General features: G+C 50.0%; 12 protein-coding genes across 13 annotated transcripts; 5 read left to right on the top strand and 7 right to left on the bottom strand.

The window, feature by feature from the left end:
• Window positions 1-514: 514 nt before the first annotated feature.
• On the top strand, window positions 515-2,741 carry AA0111_g3576 (hypothetical protein; the record flags this gene model as incomplete). The annotated part of the gene is made up of 3 exons (XM_028649477.1): window positions 515-609; window positions 667-920; window positions 1,477-2,741. The coding sequence occupies 3 exons, from the start codon at window positions 515-517 to the stop codon at window positions 2,739-2,741; spliced, it is 1,614 nt and encodes a 537-aa protein (XP_028508861.1).
• Window positions 2,742-2,910: 169 nt separating this feature from the next.
• On the bottom strand, window positions 2,911-4,627 carry AA0111_g3575 (hypothetical protein; the record flags this gene model as incomplete). Its single annotated transcript, XM_028649476.1, has 4 exons — window positions 2,911-3,436; window positions 3,500-3,910; window positions 3,969-4,468; window positions 4,520-4,627. 4 exons carry the CDS (start codon window positions 4,625-4,627, stop codon window positions 2,911-2,913), a joined length of 1,545 nt encoding a protein of 514 aa, XP_028508862.1.
• Window positions 4,628-5,792: 1,165 nt separating this feature from the next.
• On the top strand, window positions 5,793-7,288 carry AA0111_g3574 (hypothetical protein; the record flags this gene model as incomplete). Its single annotated transcript, XM_028649475.1, has 5 exons — window positions 5,793-5,988; window positions 6,038-6,165; window positions 6,236-6,615; window positions 6,672-6,767; window positions 6,832-7,288. The coding sequence occupies 5 exons, from the start codon at window positions 5,793-5,795 to the stop codon at window positions 7,286-7,288; spliced, it is 1,257 nt and encodes a 418-aa protein (XP_028508863.1).
• Window positions 7,289-7,584: 296 nt separating this feature from the next.
• On the top strand, window positions 7,585-8,121 carry AA0111_g3573 (hypothetical protein; the record flags this gene model as incomplete). The annotated part of the gene is made up of 1 exon (XM_028649474.1): window positions 7,585-8,121. One exon carries the CDS (start codon window positions 7,585-7,587, stop codon window positions 8,119-8,121), a length of 537 nt encoding a protein of 178 aa, XP_028508856.1.
• Window positions 8,122-8,806: 685 nt separating this feature from the next.
• Window positions 8,807-9,798, top strand: AA0111_g3572 (hypothetical protein; the record flags this gene model as incomplete). The annotated part of the gene is made up of 3 exons (XM_028649473.1): window positions 8,807-8,977; window positions 9,042-9,106; window positions 9,156-9,798. 3 exons carry the CDS (start codon window positions 8,807-8,809, stop codon window positions 9,796-9,798), a joined length of 879 nt encoding a protein of 292 aa, XP_028508857.1.
• Window positions 9,799-10,738: 940 nt separating this feature from the next.
• Window positions 10,739-11,836, bottom strand: AA0111_g3571 (hypothetical protein; the record flags this gene model as incomplete). The annotated part of the gene is made up of 3 exons (XM_028649472.1): window positions 10,739-11,345; window positions 11,398-11,590; window positions 11,641-11,836. The coding sequence occupies 3 exons, from the start codon at window positions 11,834-11,836 to the stop codon at window positions 10,739-10,741; spliced, it is 996 nt and encodes a 331-aa protein (XP_028508858.1).
• A 988-nt stretch (window positions 11,837-12,824) lies between these two features.
• AA0111_g3570 (hypothetical protein) lies at window positions 12,825-14,390 on the bottom strand (the record flags this gene model as incomplete). Its single annotated transcript, XM_028649471.1, has 2 exons — window positions 12,825-14,088; window positions 14,134-14,390. The coding sequence occupies 2 exons, from the start codon at window positions 14,388-14,390 to the stop codon at window positions 12,825-12,827; spliced, it is 1,521 nt and encodes a 506-aa protein (XP_028508859.1).
• Window positions 14,391-14,834: 444 nt separating this feature from the next.
• Window positions 14,835-15,647, bottom strand: AA0111_g3569 (hypothetical protein; the record flags this gene model as incomplete). Its single annotated transcript, XM_028649469.1, has 1 exon — window positions 14,835-15,647. One exon carries the CDS (start codon window positions 15,645-15,647, stop codon window positions 14,835-14,837), a length of 813 nt encoding a protein of 270 aa, XP_028509115.1.
• Window positions 15,648-15,940: 293 nt separating this feature from the next.
• On the top strand, window positions 15,941-16,732 carry AA0111_g3568 (hypothetical protein; the record flags this gene model as incomplete). Its single annotated transcript, XM_028649468.1, has 4 exons — window positions 15,941-15,978; window positions 16,122-16,135; window positions 16,236-16,319; window positions 16,371-16,732. 4 exons carry the CDS (start codon window positions 15,941-15,943, stop codon window positions 16,730-16,732), a joined length of 498 nt encoding a protein of 165 aa, XP_028509114.1.
• Window positions 16,733-17,071: 339 nt separating this feature from the next.
• AA0111_g3567 (tRNA (uracil-O(2)-)-methyltransferase) lies at window positions 17,072-18,910 on the bottom strand (the record flags this gene model as incomplete). Its single annotated transcript, XM_028649467.1, has 1 exon — window positions 17,072-18,910. The coding sequence occupies one exon, from the start codon at window positions 18,908-18,910 to the stop codon at window positions 17,072-17,074; it is 1,839 nt and encodes a 612-aa protein (XP_028509120.1).
• A 601-nt stretch (window positions 18,911-19,511) lies between these two features.
• AA0111_g3566 (hypothetical protein) lies at window positions 19,512-20,125 on the bottom strand (the record flags this gene model as incomplete). Its single annotated transcript, XM_028649466.1, has 2 exons — window positions 19,512-19,856; window positions 19,958-20,125. 2 exons carry the CDS (start codon window positions 20,123-20,125, stop codon window positions 19,512-19,514), a joined length of 513 nt encoding a protein of 170 aa, XP_028509119.1.
• A 513-nt stretch (window positions 20,126-20,638) lies between these two features.
• Window positions 20,639-22,897, bottom strand: AA0111_g3565 (hypothetical protein; the record flags this gene model as incomplete). Of its 2 annotated transcripts, none has more annotated exons than XM_028649465.1 (1): window positions 20,639-22,897. In XM_028649465.1, one exon carries the CDS (start codon window positions 22,895-22,897, stop codon window positions 20,639-20,641), a length of 2,259 nt encoding a protein of 752 aa, XP_028509118.1. The 2 variants fall into 2 exon arrangements, with proteins under 2 accessions (XP_028509118.1, XP_028509117.1); XM_028649464.1 differs by having other exon boundaries at window positions 20,639-21,457.
• Between the last annotated feature and the right edge of the window lie 885 nt (window positions 22,898-23,782).

Raw genomic sequence — 23,782 nt, 5'->3', positions numbered from 1 at the left:
CCGTCTTGCTCATCCCTCGCAGAGCGCACTAATAGACGTAAAGCAGTGGGTATCGTGGCAAAGCTTAACTAAAACCTAGCCAGATCAGCTAGGTTTTGGTGCAAGCCAAGCGCCGCATCTAGTATTAAAGTCCCAGATACTACGCTGCTCTATGCTAATATAGCGGTTAACTGGATATCGGAAGAAGGGAAGCTCCGTTTGACAGGGCGCAGTTGGTAAATGATGATGCCGTTAGTCTTGATTATTGGGTCACGATAAGTAAGATTGGCGTACATAAAGCTGGCCATGCTCTTGTAAGTTCCACGTACGGCGACCTTTAGGACACTGCATAGCTCCAGTCATCTTCTGGGTCTTACACAATACAATACGAATTATAGGATCAAAAGCAGCATACCTTACTTCGTGCCACTGTGCGTCAAGCTCACCGAACTTGGACTTTGTAACTTTTCACTAACAACAGACAGCCACACCCTTGCTTCATATATCACAGAGTACTGCTATACCAGCCGCCACCATGCCAGCGATGCAGTACTTCGAGAAGGCACAAACAACGTTCAAGCCGCCGCTAATCGCCAACGAAAACGCCTACCTCGGTGACGTCGTATCATCGTATGCTTGCCCTACCTATATTCTATCAACCCACCACCACTGACTGTTCTCTACCAGGGAGTCTACAGATCCAGAGAAACCCATCAGCGGTGGTTTCTACCGTCTGGAGAAGGGAACGCCGCTCGTGTACACGTATACGTATGATGAGATAAAAATCATCGTTGATGGGCACTTCTACATCAGTGACGAAACGGGCAAAGAAGTCAAAGCCGAGAAGGGTGATGTGTTCTTCTTCCCAAAAGGGAGCAAAATCACGTTCAAGACGGATGATTTTGGACTAGGGTTTTTTGTGGGGCAGAGGAAGAAAGATGGTGCGTAGACAACGGGCCAGAAGGAAAGAAGAATAAGAGTATAATGAAAGTCCTGTATCGAATGCACAGTATCGCCGTGATTGCATAAATCAGCTAGTATGCCTTATGATATCCTGCTTTGCTTACAAACATCAGCACGTCGTCTTCATTCGAAGGTATTGCACACATCAAATCGTTTATCGTGTGCCTCGACTTTCTCACATTCAATGGGTAGAGTCGCGCTAAAAGTCATCACAGAATACTCTGGATATGTATGGACGGGGATGATTCATCGGTAAAGTCAGCTTTGGCCTGTGTCGATTACATTTAAGTGTGAACGCAAGCATAACAACAACGTACGGGACTGCTTGCACAGCCTTCGGTGAGTACATACTCATTTACAAGACTCTCGGGCTTCTTACTGGCCCAATGTCAGGCTTTGATCCTCTCTACCAAACCAATACTGGCAGGTAACATGGTAACGACTACTTCAACCACGAAAAACTGTAGTGACTCATCTCTAGTAGTATATTCGAACCGTATTCTCACACAGTGCTATGTCTTAAGTCTCATAAAGTCTCCCCGCCCAACCCCAACCTCAACTCGCTCAAGCATACGAGCCAGTCTTTCCTCCAAGGTCTCAGCAATCGCGACGTGATGAGGATGGAACAACCGTTTGATACTAACGATTTACGTATTTACAGAAGGTTCAGTCAGCTTTTTACTAAAAAATACTATCTGGGAGACGGTGGGGATGGCATAGTCCACGCATACGAACACAAATCTTCCAAAGCACTCGTCGCAGTGAAGACGCCACATGCGTTCACTTCTGAGTCTGACAGGATCAAGGCAACCAAGCGATTCGAGGCCGAAATTGAGAATATCTCAATCGTTCAACAGCACACACACATTGCAGGGATGTTGGCTTGGTCCTCTACTCCCATGGCAATCTTCCTTCCGTTCTGCGAGTTGGGTGATCTTACCAGTTACGTGGTCAAGTGGAAATCTGAACAGAGAAGGCAGCGAAAAACCATACAACGTATATCCGAAGTCACGATATGGAAATGTTTACATGATATGGTTCTCGCTTTGGATTATCTGCATAACAAGTGCGAGAACTACGGCTATACGCACAATGATATCAAGCCAGACAACATCCTAGTTGAAATACCCAAGAGCTGGAAGATGGAAGACGGAATCCCCGATGAGCCTATCTTCAGGCTGACCGACTTTGCCCGTATGACGCGAGAGCATCCAACCGAAAGCGCACAGTTGACCCGCTTTTGCGGTACACCCGAATATGCACCACCCTTCAACGAGCGAGGGGCTTTACGACCATCCGGCGACATCTGGGCTCTAGGCGGCACCTTGCAAACCCTCGCTCTGGGTGTCTACCCCATTCAATCCCACGAGGCTTTCTCAGATAGCAGAAGAAGTCAGGAGAAGTTTGTCCCTCATCTCATCGACAAAAATGCCTGGAAAAAAAGCCACTGGCGTCATCTCATACCAACCACCTTCCGGCCCCTCTCAGCCACAAAAGAGGAACTGATTAGTGACTTCGACGTCCATGATTCTATAGTTATTGAAGAATTCTATCCGAATCGCCCATGGGAGCATAAACCTTATAGCAAACGGCTCGATCGTTGGTATCAGTGGATGTTTGAGAAAGATGAGAAGAAGAGGGCCACTGCGAAGATATTAGTGAGATATTGTGTGCCAGCTATTGCGAGGAAGATTCTTGTGGCAAGGGCAGAGGAGAGGGCATTGGAATGTTTTGAGAGAGCAAAGGCGCTAAGAGACAAGGTTGTAATGAAACAGCAGAGTAGGGTAGCAGAGGTCTAAGGTGTGGCTATCCAGATGGTGAATGTGCACAACGAAGAGCGTAATGGTTACTATGCATCGTCTTTACGAAACGATGGTCAAAGAGTGCGTTGAAGATGTTATTTTTTATTTCATTGCCGTAAATGGTTCATTGCTCCCACTGCTACCAACGGACGCTCAGATCTAAGGCTTATAGTTCCTGCTTGGAAGAAGTGGAGTTCTTAACTCTGGAGATCTTGAAGCCACCAGGAGCTTGGGTCTGGAACATGCCATTGGGGTCATACTTCTTAGCAGCAGCCAAGATCTTAGCAACATTTGCAGCGCCGTAGCTACCAAGTGGGTCCTGGTAAGCATCGGCATAGTTCAGGTACTGCCAGTCTACTAGAGCGTCTTGGCTGGCAGCGAACCTTTGCATATCTTCGGTAGCTGCCCTAAGTGCTTCCCTCGCGCGAACCTCGGTCTCTTCACCCTTGACAGCAATATCGAAAAGGAGCATGATGGCGTTGTCCTTGACGAGATCCAGACCCAAGACGTTGCCCCCACGTTCCGCACTGTGCTTGGCAAAAATGGTCGGAATAGCTTGGAACATGCATTGGGTGATAAAGTCGTGGTCTGTGTTATCCGCCTTCCATGCATCGACAAACTTGGTGTGTGCATCAACAATGTATTTAAACACGGTAGGGTCGTTCTTGAAGGTCATCGTGAACCAGATGTCACTAATAGTTGTCAGTTTCATATATCGTAGTCTCCCCCTCTCTCCAATTGCAGATGGAACATACCGGTATCCAGTGGGTTGCTCAAGCTCATCAGTGAGGTTCTTGTGGCTCGCCAATCTCGTGGTGTCGGCTATGGCTGGGATAGCCATAAATTTGTCGAAGCCTGCAGGAGCAACATTGCCAGCGACGTCTTCGTACGCAGCGATGATGACAATATCCTCCATGGTAGGAAGATAGCTCCAAAAGACGATACTGGAACCGTCGGGGTAGTTCTCGACGTTGTCGACCCATGCTGTGTAGGCATCGATGTGTTGCTGTGTATAGTTCTTGGTATGGATTCTCGAGCCACCCCAAAGATCTCCCGCGGTGAAAGTCTCCATATCATAACGAGTAACGACGCCAAAGTTGAACGAACCACCTTTGAGGGCTCGGAACAGGTCACTGTTATATGTGGCGTTTGCGTTGACGATTTCGCTACTGCATGTTAGTAACAGATCCCAAATCTATGCCGTCCAGCTTTTTGGATACTTACCCATCGGAAAGAACGACCTCGTAATTTTGCACTTGGTCACAGGCGAAACCTCGACGAGCAGTGTAGAAAGAGTTTCCTCCTCCTGTCAAGAAACCGGCTACACCGACACTGCTTGCTCGGCCACCCGCGACAGTGACCCCATGAGGCTCAAGTGCTCCGTACACACCACCCCATCGGGTTCCGGGTTGGAACCGTGCGAGGTTTGCTTCCGCATCATAGACGGTTGTGTTCATGAGACCGAGGTCGAGTGTTACTCCATCATTGATGTTGTTGGAGCCAGCCCAGGTTGCATGACCACCACTTCGCACGGCAAATTTGCAGTTGCTTTGCGCACCTAGTGTTTTGATGGCAGTAGATACTTCTTCAGTAGATACTGGTTGAACAATACACTTGGGATGCAGCTGAGCGCTCACGGACCAGTACGACGCCGTCCGATTCTTGTACTGCTCGTCATCCTCGTAAAAGATGTTTGCTAGTCCAGCATCCTTCAGCGAAGAACACTAAAATTGGTCAGTATTGCATGAACTTTGACCAGGGAGTACATAACGTACGCAAGTTTCGTTCTTGCTGCCAAGAACCACGTCCCTGATGGCACCGAATTGGGTAGCTTCGGCGCATAAACCCAGAGATGCAACGACGGTCGGTGCGAGGAGCTTCATGCTGTTTCAACTTGAGAACTTGGCACACTCGAAAACGTGGATGTCGAACCGATGCGCTGGGTCTAAGGGATTTTATTGTCGCCATAGCTGCAGATTGACCAGACAATCAGCGGCTAACAGTACCCGCACAAGAAACCGCTCTAACTTGGCATTTAAACCTGATCAGTGATATTCTTATGCGGCTCTTATGCTGATCTTAACTGGTATAGCAAAACGGTAAATATCCGTCCGCCGTTCCAACACGTGCCGTCTGCAACAACCTATTGGAGGTATGTGCTGTTCCTGGTCCCTGAAGTACAAGACATCGACCCATATATTTTCATCGATATGATAGGCAAATATAATGATCAAGAACGAGGCGGTCAAATAGAACCTATCAGGCTCCTGGCCGGCGCCGCGAGCGGCCCGAAAACTAAGCCCACAGTTACGGGAACAGTTAGTGCCGTCGGCCTTACCCGCCGAGGTTTTGGTTCCTTCAGATCACGACTCATCGCACGCGTCAGCATCGACTTTTGCTCGCATCGCAGCCAATCACCTTTCCCCAGGAACGTTGATCAAGAGGGGAGCTGCTCGCATATCGAACGCCTAAGCCGGTGGTGATATCTTCCGACTACATGGGGAAATGAGCCAAGTGAACAGAGAATCCTTTCGTAGTGTGCGTTGTTTTGGTCTGCTATACAATTTCGATTGGTTTGGAGTCAGTAGGTCATTGATTGGATGAGTAGAAAGATTTGATCGTGGTAATCACATGAAAGTACCTGATTTATCGTGAACATATCTGTGTAAGTAAAAACTCCGAATCGTCGCTTAGTGTTGGATTTAGTGTAATTCCAAGCCCGTGACGAAGTCAGGATTTGCGCGACGAAGTCAACTTTTCCGAGACAGGGCCTTCGTATCCAGGCAAGCAATTATGTGCGATCGACGTCGATATCCCCCACGCCCACTTCCCTCTCCCGCCCCTGGTTTGGGAACCTAGCGCAAACCTCGCTCTCGAGCCTCTAGGCAGTCTTTAGACTGAACCACGTCCCTCCTTTAGTCATAGGAGTAGGTTTCAAAGGTCCTAAGTATACAAGCTCTCCCTCGCAGGAGAGATCCTTAGCTTCCGCTCCCGAGCGACGTTGTGGTTAAATCGACAACACATTCTTTGTTCAGACTTTACTGCGTCATGTCGAATGTCAATGGCGTTATAACCGCCATTCCTCCACCTGATGGCTATGAGGTCAACTTTGCGAACCCGCAGAGAAGGCTGCTCACAGAGGCCTATGTCATCTTCACAGTCGAAAACATCCTAGCGCTTATGTTCCTTGGGCAGCGGCTTTATACCAAAGTTCGTCTCATGAAGCAGTTCCAGATTGACGACGGTACTGTGTTTGGTAACATCGACCTAGAAAATCTACTGACAAAAGTTAGCCTTCGTTATTCTCGGTTGGGCCTGCTCGGTGGGAACCCAGGGTATTTTGATCACTGGTTTCTCCACCGGCAGCATGGGCGTACACGCCTGGGAGATTCCAATTGAGAAGTACGCCTTCTACTCACGGGTAAGCTGATATCCTTTTTTTTTTAATTACTTGCGTTTTTTGTTCGTGTGCTAATGCAACGACTTCGTAGCTCATTCTCGCCGCCCCACTAGTTTATGCAGCTTGCTGTGCCTTGACGAAGATCACGCTCTGTATCTTTTACAGTCGCCTCTCTCCATCCGTAGCCTTCCAATGGGCTGTTTGGACAACCGTCGTTATCTGCGCTAGTTCATACATCGCGATCTTCTTCAGTCTGCTATTCGCATGCAAGCCCATTGCTGCCAGTTGGGACCCGTTGTTGCGCCCAACTGCGACATGCGTCAACCAAGGAGCGATTTATATCGCCACGGCTGTCATTGGGATCGTAACGGACGTGATGCTGATCTCGATTCCCGTTCCGACTATCTGGGGCCTGCAAATGCCGACGAAACAGAAAATTGGACTAACTCTTATGTTCGGCGTCGGATCAATGTAAGTGTTAACCGGGGGTGCAACTCGTGCTCTGAATGGCTGCTGACTTGAGGCAGCACAATGGTCACGTCTATTGTTCGCCTCATTGTTTTGATCCCAGCTCTAACAGATATGGACCAAACTTGGATCATAGCCGTAGGCTCTTTGTGGATGTAAGGCTTCCGTTATCGTGGTGTCTCCAGATACCTAAAATTGTTTCAACTAATCAAAGCACAGCATCATCGAAAGTAACTTGTTCGTCATATGCTGTTGCTTACCGACCCTGCGGCGCTTCCTAAAGCACGTCGCACCGCGACTGATTGGCGAAAGTCGCTCATCTGAAAACAAAGACTCGTCTGATCGCAATCACGGACTGCGGACTTGGGGAAGTGAAAACACAGGCCCGAAGCGCAAGTACGATACTTTGATGCGTACAGTAGATGGTACAACGCAAGGGGACGGCGATGACGAGATTCCCCTCGCCAGCGTCCCGAACAAAGCAGGCTTTCGCGACCGAGAACGCAAGGTACCGATCGGAAACGTCGAGATGAAGGGAGACAATGATAGCGAGGAAGCTATCTTGTATGAGCGGACCGTCCAGGTTACTTATGACGGTGGTGCAGGAGGCGACGCCGCGAATCCGTACACACGTCAGGTCTGGGCAGGGGGGCAACACAATCCTACAAATCTGTAGGCTTGGGGACAGCTCTATGCTGGAAACTCGGTTCTCGTTATGATCGCTTGCTTACGATAGTGTATGAGACTTCTAGGGGCATTTCGAAATGCAGTCAAGGGTCGGGTTCAACTACAGAGCAGACAGATAATGAATGTGGTAGGGCTGGTACCTGTGACTAGCTGCTTTGTGTTTAGAGTTAAATCGTCCGGTAGCTTATATAATCATAGTATCGTAGCTCACCCGGACAGTCGGGGCTTGTAGTGGGGCGCCAACGCGCGCACCCGCCTCCTCACGATCAACTCTTTCCATCAAGCATGTCTCAATCTTGCCTATCCAAAGCTGTCGTTCATAAACCTCCCACTCGACCATCCGTTGACAGGCCATCTGTGATCCTCTACGGAGCCATACAGCCCGATCCCAGTAAAGACTGGCAGACCCATCTTGCAGCCTCACTCTCTGACCTCCCCATCGCTATCCTGAATCCACGCCGAGATGATTGGGATAGTAGTTGGGTTGAAGACATCTCTTTCGCGCCCTTCAAAGAGCAAGTTGAATGGGAGATGGACTACGCGCGCGTAGCCGATGTCATTGTTTTCTATTTCGCAGGTGACGCTAAGGCCTTACAGCCCATCACGCTGTTAGAATTGGGGCTTTATGCGGGAACAGGCAAGGCTATTGTTTGCTGTCCAGAAGGCTTCTGGAAGAGAGGTAACATACAGATTGTCTGCGAGAGATATGGTGTCGACTTGGTTGAATCCGTCGGGGAGTTGGGAGATAAGGTACGAGCGAGGCTGTTGGCAAAGCTTAATGAGGGGTCAACCGCCTCGAAACCAGACAATACCCTGGAATAGCGTCTCGATCCGTGTCGCGCTTTCGACCGCTTACACACATCTCTAGATGCCTGTGCTCAAGGCTGCCATATTAGGCCATTCAATTTCTAATTGTTCAGCTGCCAAGCAAAGCCACCGTATCGTCCTTCGCGTTGGGTCTCTTGCATTTGCCGCTTAACCTTGTACGAAATGAGTGCGTGGTTAATCACTCCAGCTCATACGTTCGGGCAAAGATGCAAGGTATCACGAGCGTATAGTAGCCTGATATCTGCAAGCCGTCGCATCGTGGGGGTCTAGGGCTAACGCCGTGTTCAAAGACCAGTCTCGAGCTAAACTGCAGATTGGCAGAACAGGCAGAAGGCTGCTAACCGTGCTGAATTGCAATTTGTACATTTTAGCAACGTATCGCAAAAGTCTACGCCAGGTCACTAACACATGCGGGTTGAGCCTTGCCTTCGTCTTTTGACACTTTCAGATTCCACTTCTAACACACGCAATCTGCACGCTCCTAATCTCACGGAATTTCCCTGAGCGACTGGTGGCTATGGTAGGAGATCTTCGACTCCTCAGCCTCGATGGAGGAGGCGTACGCGGTTTGGCTTCACTTTATATGTTGCGGAAGATATTGTCCTTGGTTGGCAGTCCGAAGCCTTGCGACTATTTCGACATGATCTGTGGGACGAGCACTGGGGGTTTGATTGCTATCATGCTCGGCCGACTGGAAATGTCCATTGATCAGTGTATTGAGGCATATACCGGTATGATGGACGTTATATTTGACCCCAAAGACAAGAAAAAGCTGCCATTCAAGATTCGTAATGGCAAAGTTCAGCCTCAGTACAAGACAAAGTACATGGAGCAGGCGATCAAGCAGGTGGTAAGTTATGACTGTACGAAATGCATGTGAGACATACACTGACTTCGCATCTCCACCTCTGTAGATGTCCAACGCTGGGTGGACATCGGATGACAGATTCAGAGGGTCGAAGAACTCGAGTTGTAAAACGTATGCTATTGATCCCTCGCATTTGGGGACTGGGCACTAACTCGACAAGGGTCGTGATTGCTTTGACGGCAGAAGGCAGAGCTCCGACACGCTTTACAGATTACGAGAGACCTGGCGAGCACTCTAACTTCTATAATGAAGTCAAGATCTGGGAAGTAGCTCGTGCTACGTCGGCGGCAACATCTTTCTTCGCACCGATGGAAATCACACATGCTGGTGAGCCCAGGCGCTTTCTTGACGCAGGTATCGGATCCAACAATCCTATCAATGAATTGTATCTGGAAGCAATGTCGCAATTCGACAAATCTGAAGAAGAGTTTGACAAGCAGATTCGGGTATTAGTGTCTATTGGTACCGGCAGGCCAGCATTGCATGGATTCGGTGAGAAGGTTACCGAAGTTGCAAAGAGTATTGCTTCTATTGCGACTGAAACCCAGGACACAGCGAATACGTTCCATCTGACGCACAGAAAACTGGCCAACCGGGGTGGATACTTCAGGTTTAATCCTCCCGACCTTTCTGAAGTGGCGATTGACGAGTCGAGCAAAAAAGGTATTATTGCGTCGCGAACTGATACGTATGGCAATGACGCACATACCTTGGAGATGGTAGAGCGCTGGGTGGCTGTGGCCGGATTTGAGAAAAGTGCGTCGACCCTCATTGAATCAATTGAAATGATAGATTTCACCTAACGGTCTCTTACATGGGCTGCATTACATAGTATATAGATCAATGCTGACTACTGGGATCTGATAGAACAAGTTAGCTCACCAGCGATACATCCAGCTCATGCCAAATCTCCAATAACCAAACTCTTCTATTCGTTGCACAAGGGACCTAAGTACATCAAAGAGTATGCGCCGTCGTACTGGCAGCATCTAACGCTCGACTCATACTACGTATACGAAAATATATACGACAGGTGCGGGCCCAAAGATAGAAAAGTCACTTGTATGTATTATCAACCTTGCAGCAGATCCCTGCAAGATCTGACAGCTCTCAAGTCAACGCATTCTTCGAACAATTTGATTCTGATCAGAAACCATCGCCCAACCACGTCTTCGAGACATGGACGCGTCTTCTCCGTGACAAGCAAGACGTGCGCAGTAGCATCCATCGTAAGCCGTTCGTGATGGCAGCATTATACATGCTCCACATCGAGTCGAGCCTTGACGTAGCCAAGATGACGACTATAGACCCTAATCGACGCGAAATGCTCAAGCGATTTGCGAAGTGGGTTCCATGCCAATGTGACGCTCGCTGTGGTCGTGATTGGAATTTTGTAAATGAAGTTGGGCTATCACGAGGAGGAATCGATGGAGAGGATTGCGATCTTCTGAAAGTGTTTAAAAGCAGTAATTGGAAGCTGGTGTTCAGAAGCGACAAGGTACGCAAACTGGAGGCTACCAGAAAGATATGGGAAGCAGCACTCTGAAGGATGTGTATACCCTCTTCACTATCGTCTTTTCCAATCTTATTCAACGTGTCTATAAGCGTCGAAGCTGGGCAGAGTAAAGTAGGATACAAAGTAGGTCGCCATCCATCTATCAACGCTCATTCAGCATTCAGTTCTATCGTACTAGAATCATAAAATGTCGAGCATACTGTCGGAGCTTATTCCACGGCTATACATCAATAAGACCTGTACCCATAGCCGCTGTGCTGTTCGTGCAGTGTCGCCATTGGCCTCGCCATGTCACTTGCAGTGACACCAGAATAATCACTAGCAGCAACAGATGGTGGCGCGTCCGGATTCGCACCGAGAGGTGTTCTGCTACTCCAAGAGGGTATGTACTCAGAACGGGGGCCAGTTGTGACAGTTGGCTGGTATGGCATCTGTTGAGGCCTGGTTTGTTGAACGATTTCTTTGTCCCGCTGGTGCTGCCTGGAAAACCTTTTCCAGCAACAGCAGTATCCGACCAGCAGAGCAATGATGAGAACAAAGGCAGCGGCCACTGATATGAGAGCAATCGCAGTCGTACTAAGTGGACTACTGTTGGCGACAGCGACCGAAGGGCCGTTGGGTGCAGCAGTTGCCCCGGAACCGCTAGTGATTGAACGAAAAAGGTCATCAATTCCCGTAGTGTCAGATTCCGGTGTTTGAAGAGTTCCATCTGTAACAGTCGCAAGCACGAGGATGTCATCTGAAGCTGTTCCGCATGCCCACGAATAGAATGTTTCCTTTGCTCCGAGTACAGAGCTGCGAGCATAACGGAAGCACTGCTGTGCTTGCTGTGAGCTGTATTCTGCAATCAGCAATCGTCGTTTCGCGAAAGATTCGGGAGACATACCATTGAAGGATCGAGCCGTATATGGAAGAGCAGGTATCCTCTGGTAGAGCTACACCCATACAGTCGGTCTGACCATATGGCCGGCATGTAGCCCAATTATCGAGACACTCGACATTGTTGCAGCATGCAAAGCCGAGTTGTAAGTTCTGTGTAGTGATGCAGGCATAGTCCTCTGCACATGTGATAGGTAGTGCTATTTCGGATCAGATGTGGACTACTTCCAGAAGGTGAAGCACGATGTACCTGAGTTGCCGCGAACGAAGCCGCATGTCGCAATAGACCTTTTGAAGACATCGCCGTGTACTAGAGGTGCTGGTGTGATAACACTCGCTGATATTGTTGCCTGCACTCTTGTGCTCTGTACCCGCAGATCGGGAATATATTTCGCAACGACCAGTGATGCAATCCGTAGGGTGCAGAGATAGAGACACAGTTGCATCGCGATCTATGTATAAATAATATGGTACAACTTCCTATGGTGTTGTAGATGCTAGCGAGAGATGCGTCGATGATCCACGGGTGCTGTACCTGTCCTCGGCTACCCTTGTTCCCCAAGCTGAGAAGGCAAAGCCTCAGCCTTCATGCACGAGACTACATGATTGTGACACATCGGTCTGGCCGAGCGCCACCAATAACCGTACCTCGTATCTTTGGGTATCGTACGTGCCGGCGGCTTGTGGGACATAGGGTAAAGCGTGGGGTATATCCTGTAAGCTTGTCAGAGGTGAAAGCGATGGTACGGCGCGATCTGAAAAAACTTGTCGCAACAGATATCTGTCCAACAGACTAGATTAATATGAGTAACGCGGAAATGGTAACGGAACTTGACCTGCGAGTGGTATTCATGGATATTCAGATTGAGCGCGAAGAGCGTGCAGTCCGTCCCTGAAACGCCGTATGACACAAGGCTAGCACTGATACTGGAGAGAGATATCAGACTAATAATGACGCGAGTGGATCATTGGAAAGGCAGACGTTGGGGTTGAGGCCGACGGGCTGAATGCGCCCATCAGGAACAAGCGTGGCTGAGCTGCACTGCAGGCTGTAACGCGCTCTGAAGCACACCCATCTGGCACAGTGCAGTCGGAAAGTAGCATGCGTGGATCAAGAATCAAGAAATGTAGATGAAATTGTGCTGCCAATGGCCTTTCGCCTGTGAGAGAACTGTGTACTATGACCGTCATCGCATGTGGTAAGGCACCGTGCGAGGGAGTGAGGCATCGTGTAATAGTGCTACGTCGCATACAACGCTAACTCGTCCCAGCCTCTTCCATTTTCGTAAGTCGTTCCTTTCAACCATAACATACTCCTATCGAATGATGTTTCAACAGGAAGGCACTATTAGTCTCAGATGTTAAGATAAACAGACTTTGAAAGCATCGAAGATAAGATGAATATGTCTACGCGCGTTTCCGCTTTGACTATTCTTATAAAGTGTACGGCTCCTGCTTCCATGAAACCCTTCTCTCGTCTCTCATCCTGTCAAACCTTATCACACTCTGCAGCAAAACTTGCGCGCCTAACGCACAGTCTTCCTCTTTACAAAATTCCCTTGGGTTGTGGCTTACACCTTCCCTGCATGGCACAAAGATCATGCTCGTTGGGCAGCGTTTACTTGCGTAGACGCTATCGTGTCCAGCGCCAGACGTCATCTCCATAGACTGATTGGGGCCGAGGATGCTACGCGCAGATTGGCTGACAGAGGTGATACAATCTGCGTGAAACTTTGTTGCTGGGCTATCAAAATCCTCGATTATCTCAACAGTAAGTGGAAGACCGCTTGTGCAGCCGTGGTTCGAGCCCTCAACGTCTTCACCTGCAGCTATCTTGGGGAAGTCGCGCAAAACTAGCTCTTTCATCTTTGCAACCGTCTCGTCGTTTGGTGACCTGATGTCGAGACTGAATGACACATCTCCAGGTACTGTATTCGTCGAGCCAGGTTTAAGGTTGAGTATACCGGTGGATGCTAACGCAGAGTTGGCGGTTGCGAGGCGATGGGAATGTAATATCATTTTGCTTGCTGTTAGTAGGGCATCAGCCCGTGACTTGAGATCCGTGGTTCCAGTGTGCGAGTCTCGTCCCTTGACCTTGACTGTCATCCATTTGTAAGCTTGAACTCCAGTGACAACTCCGATCTTTTTGTTTGCCATCTCCAACAAGGGACCCTGCTCGATATGCAACTCAAAGTGCGCCGCCATGGGCATGGACTTGTAGCTCGCTGGCGTACTTCCTAGGTACCCAATTCGTTCAAGTTCAGACTTCATGGTTGCAGCTCCAGGGTGAACTTCACGGAGATTATGTGCCGTTTCAAGAGGGACTGACCCTGCCCAAACTCCGCTAGAGACCATCGACATTGGAAACCGAGCGCCCTCCTCATTGGTCCAGTTGACAACTCCGACAGGGTATTCAGTCTCTGTCCAATTGTCGGAGAGCACTCTGAGCATTTCCACACCAGCAGTGACTCCCAGAATTCCATCGTATCGCCCACCAGTAGGCTGTGTGTCTAAGTGACTCCCAACGAATGTAGGCGGCTTGTCATTTCTTAGTCCAGGACGAACAGCGAACTGATTTCCCATGGCATCAACAGTGACTTCACAGCCGAGCGACTTTGTGGTCTCTGCGAACCAGTCACGTGCGGCTTTGTCCGCATCAGAGAGCGCCAGTCGACTCATGCCCGTCTCCGTTGACTTCCTGTTATCGTCAGCTGCATGATTATCGAGTGCTAAGACTACATACTCGCCCCAAGGCTCGCCTATACCCCATTGGCATGTATGGTGTATGTCTTCCATCAACCTCGCCTGATTGACTTTCAGATCCTTCATCGAATCATCGTTCAGCTCCTTGGTTCTGATCTGCCATTGTGGCGAATGGGAGAAGCATCTGACATGCTTGCATCCTATCCTTGCTCTTGAAGTCGGTACAGCTATCAATGCGGGGTAGCGCCTACTCGCAATGCGGAGCGCAACAGTGAACTTGTTAGCTGACAGAGCCATTTTGTGAAATCAAGTGAGAAAGAGAAGAGACGGAAACCATCGCGGCACGGGTTATGGAAGCCGGCATCTCAAAGGATGGCATGACATGGCAGGCGCCCAGTCGTAGGGAAGGAGTGGGTCGGATGTCCGATAACAGTAGCGCGGGACTATTCCGCTTCCTGATATGCGGGTTATCCGTCGGCTGAGGTATGTCGGAGTATGCAAGGATAAAATGGTTATAGTAGTCTGGATTTTACCAGCGGCAATTTTGTTTGCTAGTATGTTAGTTGTTCAAGATGGAGACGATGCAGGGTTACAATGGCCAAAAGACCATGCTCCATGTACTAAGAGCGTTTTCACTGGTATTGGGTATCTATCGACGAACTAGGTAAAATGATCATGGCGCCTTTGCATGCTGCTCAAAACAAACTCCTTGCTCCAAAACTCATGGCTTTACGACAAGCCTTAGACGGCCTTTGCTTTTCCTTTCCCTTCAATTACTGGCTTCACGTCCTCCTCGGAGACGTCGTCCTCTTCTTCGCTGTCACTCATGAATTCTTCATCTTCGTCGTCCCAGCCAAACATGGCTCGCTGTTGAACAGGCTTTGATGAAGAAGCGGTCGGTTGAGCGTCGTCCTCCTCTTCTGAACTGTCTCTTTGCGCCATAAGCATCTTCTCAATAGCCTCCCTCGTTTTGTTCTCTGCTTCCTCTTTGTCCTCAACCCACTTGCCATCAAGACGTGCTGTGCCTCTGCTGTCCTGTAGCTCTTCCTGCTTCCGCTCGGTACTGGCCACAATGTCCTCCCACTTCTTCCGGCGCTCCTCCTTTTCACGCTGCTCCATCTCCGGCTTGATCGCTAGGTATTCGGCGAGTACCTTGGCTTCAGTGACTGTGCGCAGGCGTCGCCCGTCCAAGTTGCGGGATGATCCATTCACGTCGCCCTGCTTCTTCTTGCGCGAGGACATGCGACCACCTTGGGCACGCAAAATTGACCCGAAACCACCCTTGCCACCACATAACGGTACCGTCAGACGAAGCGATAGAAAGGTATCTGCGGGCGAGGAGAGGAGTGATGACACTGGTGCAGCGTCGTGGCGAACAGAGCGGCGCGAGTTGGTGGTCAGGATGTAGGACGAATTTTGGATCCATGGCGCACGTTCATAGAGCGTGTCGTAGATGGAAGTAAGAGGCGCGTCTTTTTGCGTTGCGAAGGCGATGTTTTGCCCGCGGATGCTGTTGACGATGATGGTAATCGGAGACTGCATGGTGGCGTCCATGGCTGCAGGTTACGGTACAGAGTGCGAATACAGATTTTGATGCTGTGAATTGCGAGTTGAGTTGCGCGTGGGAAGGGTGAAAGTTGTTTGGTTAGGCAGGGCGGCGGCGGCAGCGGCAGTTGAAGATTGGGGAGGAGCAGGCCCGGCCTTGGCAGAACCACAACAGATGGTCATAGCGCTCGCTTAGACTAGCCTCGCACCTTTGCTCGAAATCGTCTATCACCCAGCGAACTTCTGAACTCATCGACCTTCAACCACTCCTAGCATTCCCGAGTCTTTCGCAACCCGTCAAGATGCTCATCCCCAAGGCCGACCGCAAGAAGATCCACGAGTTAGTCTACCTCTACAATCGTCATTGTCACGGCGCAGTCGAGCTCGGAGTTTCGCACGAAATGATACGACTTGATATGAGCTGAGCTACATTTGACTCTACACTATACTCGTCAACAGATTGGCTAACATTTGTCTCTCCAGGTACCTCTTCCGAGGTTAGTATCCCCACGTACTCGCGAGCCATGGCTATGGCACAATTATACATTTTCGCGGCTCTGCTGCATATAAGGACAGGCTGACACACGGTCACCACAGAGGGAGTTCTCGTTGCTAAGAAGGACTTCAACCTTCCCAAGCACGGCGAGATTGACACCAAGAACCTTTACGTTGTCAAGGCTTGTCAGTACCACCGACTGCTCCGTAACCCCGTCAGGTTCTAACAACCAACAGGCCAGTCTTTGACCTCGCGTGGTTACCTCAAGACCCGCTTCTCGTGGCAATGGTACTACTACACCCTCACCCCTGAGGGTCTCGACTACCTCCGCGAATGGCTCCACCTCCCTGCCGAGATCGTTCCCCAGACCCACATCAAGCAGCAGCGCTCTGCTCCTCCCCGGGGTATGCTCGGCGGTGATGACCGTGAGCGCCGTGGTGGAGGCCGTGGTGGACGTGGCGGTGACCGTGGGGGTGACCGCGACGGCTACCGCCGCCGTGACGCTGGCGAGAAGGCTGAGGGCGGGGCCCCTGGCGAGTTCAAGCCCGAGTTCCGTGGTGGCTTTGGACGTGGACGTGGTGCTGCTCCTGCTTCGTAAGCAGTTGAGGACTTTCTGGAGTAAGGCTAGATACGGTTTCATCTTCATGTCGGGCTTTACTGCATTACAAAATGGGATCGGAAACGGCGAAATGACCGGATGATACTACGAATGGATCGCTTGTCTAAGTTGCGATGACGCAGTCTTGGACGACCATGTCCTCAATGATACCCCATAACACCTTCAGTGAACCCTTCCTCTGACGTGTTTCCTATGTATGCGTCTTCATATGGTATCTCGCATTGAGCAGACCCATGTTCGTATCACTGCTAGTAGTATGGGGGGTCATGAGCACTTAGCGTTCCGCTTCTGATCTATAACGATATAGACACATGTATCTCAATGCCCGCCTTTCGCAGTCTTCATCAGCCCATCGCCACTCTTCATCCACATGGCGCAAATGTACCCGATAGTCTGCCCGCCCATTTCTCGTTCTACCAAACTCTGCAAGGACGCCAGTCTCTCCTCCATGTTTTCGTGGCTGTTCCCACATTCATCTCCCCTTAGCGACTTCCTCCCCAGTACAGCCATATTCCTCGTACTCGGAATCCTCAAGTGTTCTTTTTCGACAAGATACCCCGTCTCCTCGGCCAGATGACACACCCAACTACATAGACTAGCGTATGCAGAAGGCTGCTTGGGCTTCTTCGACGCTGCTGTAGCTGGATCAGCGATGATATGTTTGGCATGCGCCGGCGAGCGAAATCTCGTGCCACCAAAGTCGTGCGAACAACAAGGTATGGCAATGAAAGGCGAAGAGTTTAGTCGGGCTAGTAATGGCGTCCAAGGTGTCAATTCATCGGCGTGATTGCTGATGATGAAGGTGCCGGACAGGAAGACACCATTGTGGTGTGGTGTTGGAGGATCAGTCGAGGTTGAAGAATATGGCTGAACAATCTTCGGCACCAGAAGCATCTCTTGCAGCTTTTGGGCGTGTTCTGGTGGGAATGTATCCCATGTCTTTCTGCGACGGGCGTCAAAGCCCCAACCATGCCAGCCTTCGGCGTTGAGAATGTGGACGAGAAGACCGTTTCCACATCCAATATCTACAAAGCCCGGAAAGTTGGCCTGTGCTATTTGCCTTTTCTGCTCCACCTGCTCATCTCCGTCATCTTGCTTGTGTGTACCGTTCTTGGAGCTGTACATGTCTCCCCAAAGCTCCATCAGAAACGCTGCAATGCCTAGATCCTCAAAGACATGTTTTTCGGCGGGTGTCTGCTCCACCCATCCCTCGATCAATTCTTTCGCATATTTGCCCTTTAGGTACGCATATGTGTCTTGGAATCTTTTTTGTCCAATTATTTGGTCGTGATGAACGCGCTTCGTGTACCCAGCCTGCCGGCCGCGTGAGTGTTTGTGTATGACCTCCAGAAGCTTAAGAGCCGTGCGGGAGAGACGATTGTCGATCGGAAGGTCCGGGAAGAAAGAGTAATGAATAGACAGATGCCCAGATGCATTAATCAGGGATGTAGGCGGTGAGTGAGAGGAAGTTGGGAAGTGGGTATATAGCATTGCTAAAGAACGAACTTTAGGATGGTAATAGGGGATAGCTTCCGATGTGGCAGCGTGAGGGATATATATCATCATGTACCGCTCTGCTTTTACGATGTCCTCAGCTCCATCTGGACCGATGATGTTCACGTCCTGATGTGACACAAACATGTGACAGGTTTGCATCAGCGAGTCATCCAACTTCGGATTCCGGGGTATGAGTTTCCGCACAACTGTGTACTCTAGCTCGTACCCTTCTATGCCTCCATCGATCAGTTGCGGTCGGCATTCTGGCCGCAGGTGCTTGACAATGCTTGCGAGATCCTCTGAAGTACTGGCTTTGGGGTTGAACGTAGCGTCTGTGAAACTTTGATACGAGAGCTCTGCGCGTGCCAAATGCGTTGAAGTCCGGTTCGGATTCTCAAGCAAATCGCGACAGACCTCAAGGAAATACTGAGGCGCAATATTCGCTGGCGCAGACTGTACGATAGCCCATATCTCGGATGGAAGGCCACTAGAAACTTTGGGTGCACTGGATACGTCGTAAGGTGAGAACTTGTCACTCGTAAGTTCTCGGTTCTCGACTTTCGTTACCGGTTGCGCTTCTTCCACCCCGGAACGATTATCTTGAGCCTCGGTAATGGACGATTCGTTTCTGTGACTCCTTGTTTGTTCGTCTTGACCCATTCTGGTTAATCTATCTCTTGGTTTGGAGTGACTAGCCCACAAACTTGATTCCAAAATTCGCACAAATCAAGCGTTTATCGAGTCGCGGTAATCCAGACAGTATGCAAAGGGTTCTGTCACCAGTAGGTATCTGACTTTGAAGACTTTGGTTGGTATTTATTCCTTCAAGATGAGTGATGGTGACAATGGTGTTGGTGTGAGAAGTGCAACCGAGCAAAATGGGTTCTAGTCGATCCACCACAGTCCGAAAGAGTAATGAACACTACAGAGACCAACGGGGAACACAAATCAAATGCGCTTCTTGATACATTCTTAGCTGAAGCTTCACACGCGTCATGACGGCCGTACAGTCTAGGTTCCTATCTGTGCTTGTACTTAGGGTGCAAATGTCGATAAAACCACGGAGCAGTCGAAGCAGTCGCACGCATAAGCCATGACGTAACTCAATGGATTTTGCACACAGATTTGAGCCACTAAATTGTGAAAGCTCTAGTATGTAGCTGGAGTCTATCGAATCTCTATCTCTCATAGATCTAATAGTCCCTTCAAGCCCTAGAAAACGCCTCCATAATGCACGTCCCAACTGACCCCAGCTCAGCCCTTAGCGCCCGTAGTAATGCGCCATCTCGAGTCCTGCTCTCTTGAAACCACACTTGACGTAGAATCCTTCATTTGCTTCTGAACAGTCCAGAATAGTCTTGTAGCAGCCCACCTTCTCCGCGACAAAATCGAGCGCCTGGATAATCCTCAGTCCGAGCTTCTTGCCCTGCTGGTCCTTGGCCACGGCAATATCCTCAATGTGTCCGACAAGGCCGAGTTGATGGATGAACTTGCGCTCGACGATGAGGGCACCGGTGCCGACGATGGCATTGGATGAGTTGGTGATGCAGAGAAGGTAGTATTCGTCGTTGCGAGTCTTCATCCAGTCGTAACGTTCGTTCCATTGCTGGAAAGTATGTTAGTGATACGCTTTACGCATGTTTGTGAGGGCCCTGGGACTCTGGGACTCTCGTGTGCATATTCTAAGGAAAAGAGAGGATTTCGTACCTCCTCAGTTATGTCTCCCACTGTGGTGAGCACTCTGAGTACATCCAGGAAGCCATTGTGGTAGTCTTTCCTCTCGAGCGGGCGACAGCTGTAGCCCTCTGGGAGTGCTTTGAGGACTTCGGGGGAGATGAGCTCAGAGCTGAAGAGCGGGCCTTCCGTCGATGACATCGTAGGCTGGGATTGGGTTGAGTCCGGGGGGCGAGAAGACGAGAGGGTGTAGGAGAATAAACAAGCTTGTGACGCGATCGACCTGTTTCCGGAGCTGGTGCTACTGCGCGAGACTGGGGGTCGCGGGGCGTTTCTGCGACTTATCGATAAGAGGGGCGGTGAGAACAGAACCACGATACCGAGGAGGGCTAGGAGCTTACTGTGAGCTTCAACGATATGTTCAGAGGGCGACGTAAACCAAAAGTTATAAAAACTCCAATCTTCTTCAAGCGCAGCAAGGTGGCTACTATATGTGTTGTTAGTAGCTGGAAAACACGCCAAGCATTCAGGAACCAGGGCTAAATTTGGAACTTTCAGGGAAGCTTCGTCATGATCTTCAGGAGCATTCTCGTGTCAATAATGCACCAGCCTTATTCGGTCACAAGCAATCGTGACATCTCGTATTGCGACTTCGGGGTAACAAAAGAGACCAACCCAACTACCTAGTTGCCTCACCTACTGCAATCTCAATTCTCATTGCAAAACTTCAACTTGCCTGAGCGCCTTCAACACATTTTCAGGCCTCAAATCATCGCCCCCAAGTTCGAGCCCTACAATCTTCGCCAACGCCTCTGTCAACTCCATGTTCTGTCTCTGCAACAGCATGACCCGCTCCTGCATCCGCGCCATCTTATTAATTATACTCTTATCCTCTATGCTTTCATCATGGCCACTGTCGATTTCAATATTTGATTCTGAAAGCGGCTCTGGTGTATGCGCTGGTGTTGGTAAGGCTCCCACGACAACATCGGAATGCTGTTCTTTTTGCTCGCAGTATCCTGGTAATGGCTTTCGCTTAACACGCTGCAAGTCTCGCAGCTTCCGAGCTCTGGTTTGATATTCTCGACTTATTCGCGGCCCGAGCTTAGGTGATGCTGCGAGCGGATAGTCTTCGATAGGTACTGCTTCGGCTGATTTGGGAAGCTCCTTCAAGCTGCGCGGCGATACCGGGACCGGCTCAGAGAATGAACGACTGAGAACTTCAGGGTCGGACATTTTGCGCTCCACACCTAGGCTGGCGACAGGGCCAAGAATCTCTCTGTTAAACGTAATGGAAATATGTCGGGAGCGTCGTTGTGTCGGAAACTGCGATGTTGGGACAGCCATCACCTGAGTATTGCAAGGACTCTCAGTAGGTATGACGATTCTGAGATGTTTTGCGCCTCCAGAGGTTGTCATCTCGCGAGCGCACGTTGGAATAGGAGACTGTTTGCGTGCTCGCTCAGGAGAGCCTTCCACAGATCCTACGCGAGCAGCTAGGGTTTTGCGCTGTTTGACCTTGAAAAGTACCATCGTCTTCTTGCGCTGCTGTATGGTAGGCTGAGAATCCGTGCCTGGTCCAGTGTGCTTGAGGTAGTAACTGAGATCATTCAGGCCCAGATCAGCGCTTGCTGTCAGTGCATCGTGACTGAGAATTGGTGGCGCCAACCGTCCTACCTGCGAGGAACCTACATGGCCAGCTTGTCCTACATCGAGGCGTTTTGATATTCGATTCTTCGGGACGTCGAAATTATCTTCCAGCTTGTCATTCTCGTCACCAGACGAATGTTGCTCGTCAGCTGTAAAGGCAAACTCGCCATGCGCAGAGATGGCTGACTCAGTCTGAGCTGGAAATGTTGGGTTTGTGAGCCGCTTTGGGCTACGGCTCAGTACTGTTGGTGGTAGCTCATCCAGATCGAGCTCACCAATAGCATGGATCTCCGTAGGCTTTTTGGTCGTCTCAGAAACAGGTGGTTCAGGAGACATGGGAAGAGGAATATCTTGCGGGTCTGGCGAATAAGCGTGGCAAAGTGTTTCCGCTACTGATACTGGACCGCCCGTCTGGCTGTCGAAGTATCTTTGGATCACTCCAAAAGTACCCATTTCTCCAACTTGCTCCGTTTCTATCTCAGGCAGCATCTCGCTCATAGTGTCGTAGCTAGCCTTGCGTCGGTGCTTGGCAACTAGGGGTTCCAGTGGCGCATGTCGTGTAGCATTTGTTAAACTTGGAGTCGTGACTTTGAACGGCGTTTGGCGCCGCTGGCGCTTCTTGTCTTGTGGGCAAGTTGTTGGTGACCTTGCAATTCGAATGCTGACATCGCGATCTGCATCTTCACAAGGGAAGGCAGAGCGCGGCTCGTATGTAAGCACCCTGGCCAAAGGGACAGACGACGAGCGTCGACATGGCTTCCCCGATGGCTGATAGACGTCTGATGATGATGATGGCGACGAGATCTCCTTGAAGTCAGGTTCGGTCGCATTCTCAAACTCGTTTGGAGTGGACTCTCCGGTTGTATGAGACACTATCGATGAGCTATAGGCATGTGGACTGGTGGTAGTACAATTGTTACTCATTGAACGAACTCCTTGCGATGTCCTAGGACGGGAATAGTTCTCCTTCGAAGTTCCTGAAGGTTGATAGATGTTACATGGCTTTGTGGGCTGCATTTCGAAGTCTCGTGGGGTGTGGTTGAGAAAGCTGTGTTTGCGTCTTTGTTGATAGCCAAACTCATCTATAAACCGCACCGGCGGTGAAAGGTCGCAGCCAGTCGGTTGAGTCCCTGCAGTGGTCGGTGGGGTGTTTTCGTCCTGCGTCGACGCCGTTGACTTGCGCATGGACGACTCAGACGTCACGCTTGTGTTCATCTTAGAACTCTCTTCCAGCGCCCAGGCATATTCAAGAACACTCCAGCTGGTGTGCCCGAACATTGGAAATGAGTTCAAAAGATTTTCTGTGGAAGCAGACGAGATCATATCTGCAACCTGGTTGGCATTTACCCTGAAAACAAATGTCCGGATTGCGATCCCCTTCTCGTTTTGATGCCTAAGCGCGAGCCGTGAGTATAGCTCAGCAGGGTACGCTGAGTGATAACGTGGCACAACCAGGAGATCACAAACTCAGCAGATGCAGTCGTGTTGTATTGCATGAAGTATGCTGATTGTTGGCTGCTACCCCAACCAGGGGTAAGATGAAGGGTTCGTATCGATGATTGGCAGGGGCGGCTTTGACCTGACTTTAGTGTGTGGAAAATATGGCGACCGGCAGCTCTCTTCACGCTCAAGCTTGATGCAGATGAGACAGGTTCTCAAATTTGAGAGGAGGAAAGTCATGTAGTGTAATCAGGGGCGGATCTGAGGGTAAGGATCACTTCTCGAGCTCGTGGTGCTGAGAGGCGAGGCAACGTGACACTACAGCGCGTTGACAGCGAAGCCGGTAGTCGATAACGAGGTCGTGCACAGATTGGAAGAGGTTCTTTGTCGCGAAAGATATTGAAATTGGATACTGTTAGTGCACAGGAATGTTGGAAATATGCGTGAAGGGAAGGAAGACTGCATCCGGGGAGTATGAATTATTAGTTCGCTGCTCACAAAACATAGTGAAGATCGCACTAAAACGCATGCTGCAAGTTAGCCACGATCTGGGAAATGTGCGACTGGACGACGACGATAATTGGGTGCATAAGTATGTAGTACAAGTGTGCGAAGGTGATTGGCCGCCCGGTAGTACAAAAGATTGTGAATGCCATGCGGCTTGCCCGATCCGGCGGCAATAGGGAGAGCCTTGCTGATACTACGCTTTGGTAGAAACTGGAAGAGACGCCATGCTGATTCATGCGTCAGACGGATCGTTGATTCTCG

The sequence above is a fragment of the Alternaria arborescens genome, assembly GCF_004154835.1.
Source record: "Alternaria arborescens strain FERA 675 chromosome Unknown contig_6, whole genome shotgun sequence".
NCBI classification, from domain to species: Eukaryota; Fungi; Ascomycota; class Dothideomycetes; order Pleosporales; family Pleosporaceae; genus Alternaria; species Alternaria arborescens.
This window is presented reverse-complemented; position numbering and strand designations above follow the sequence as displayed.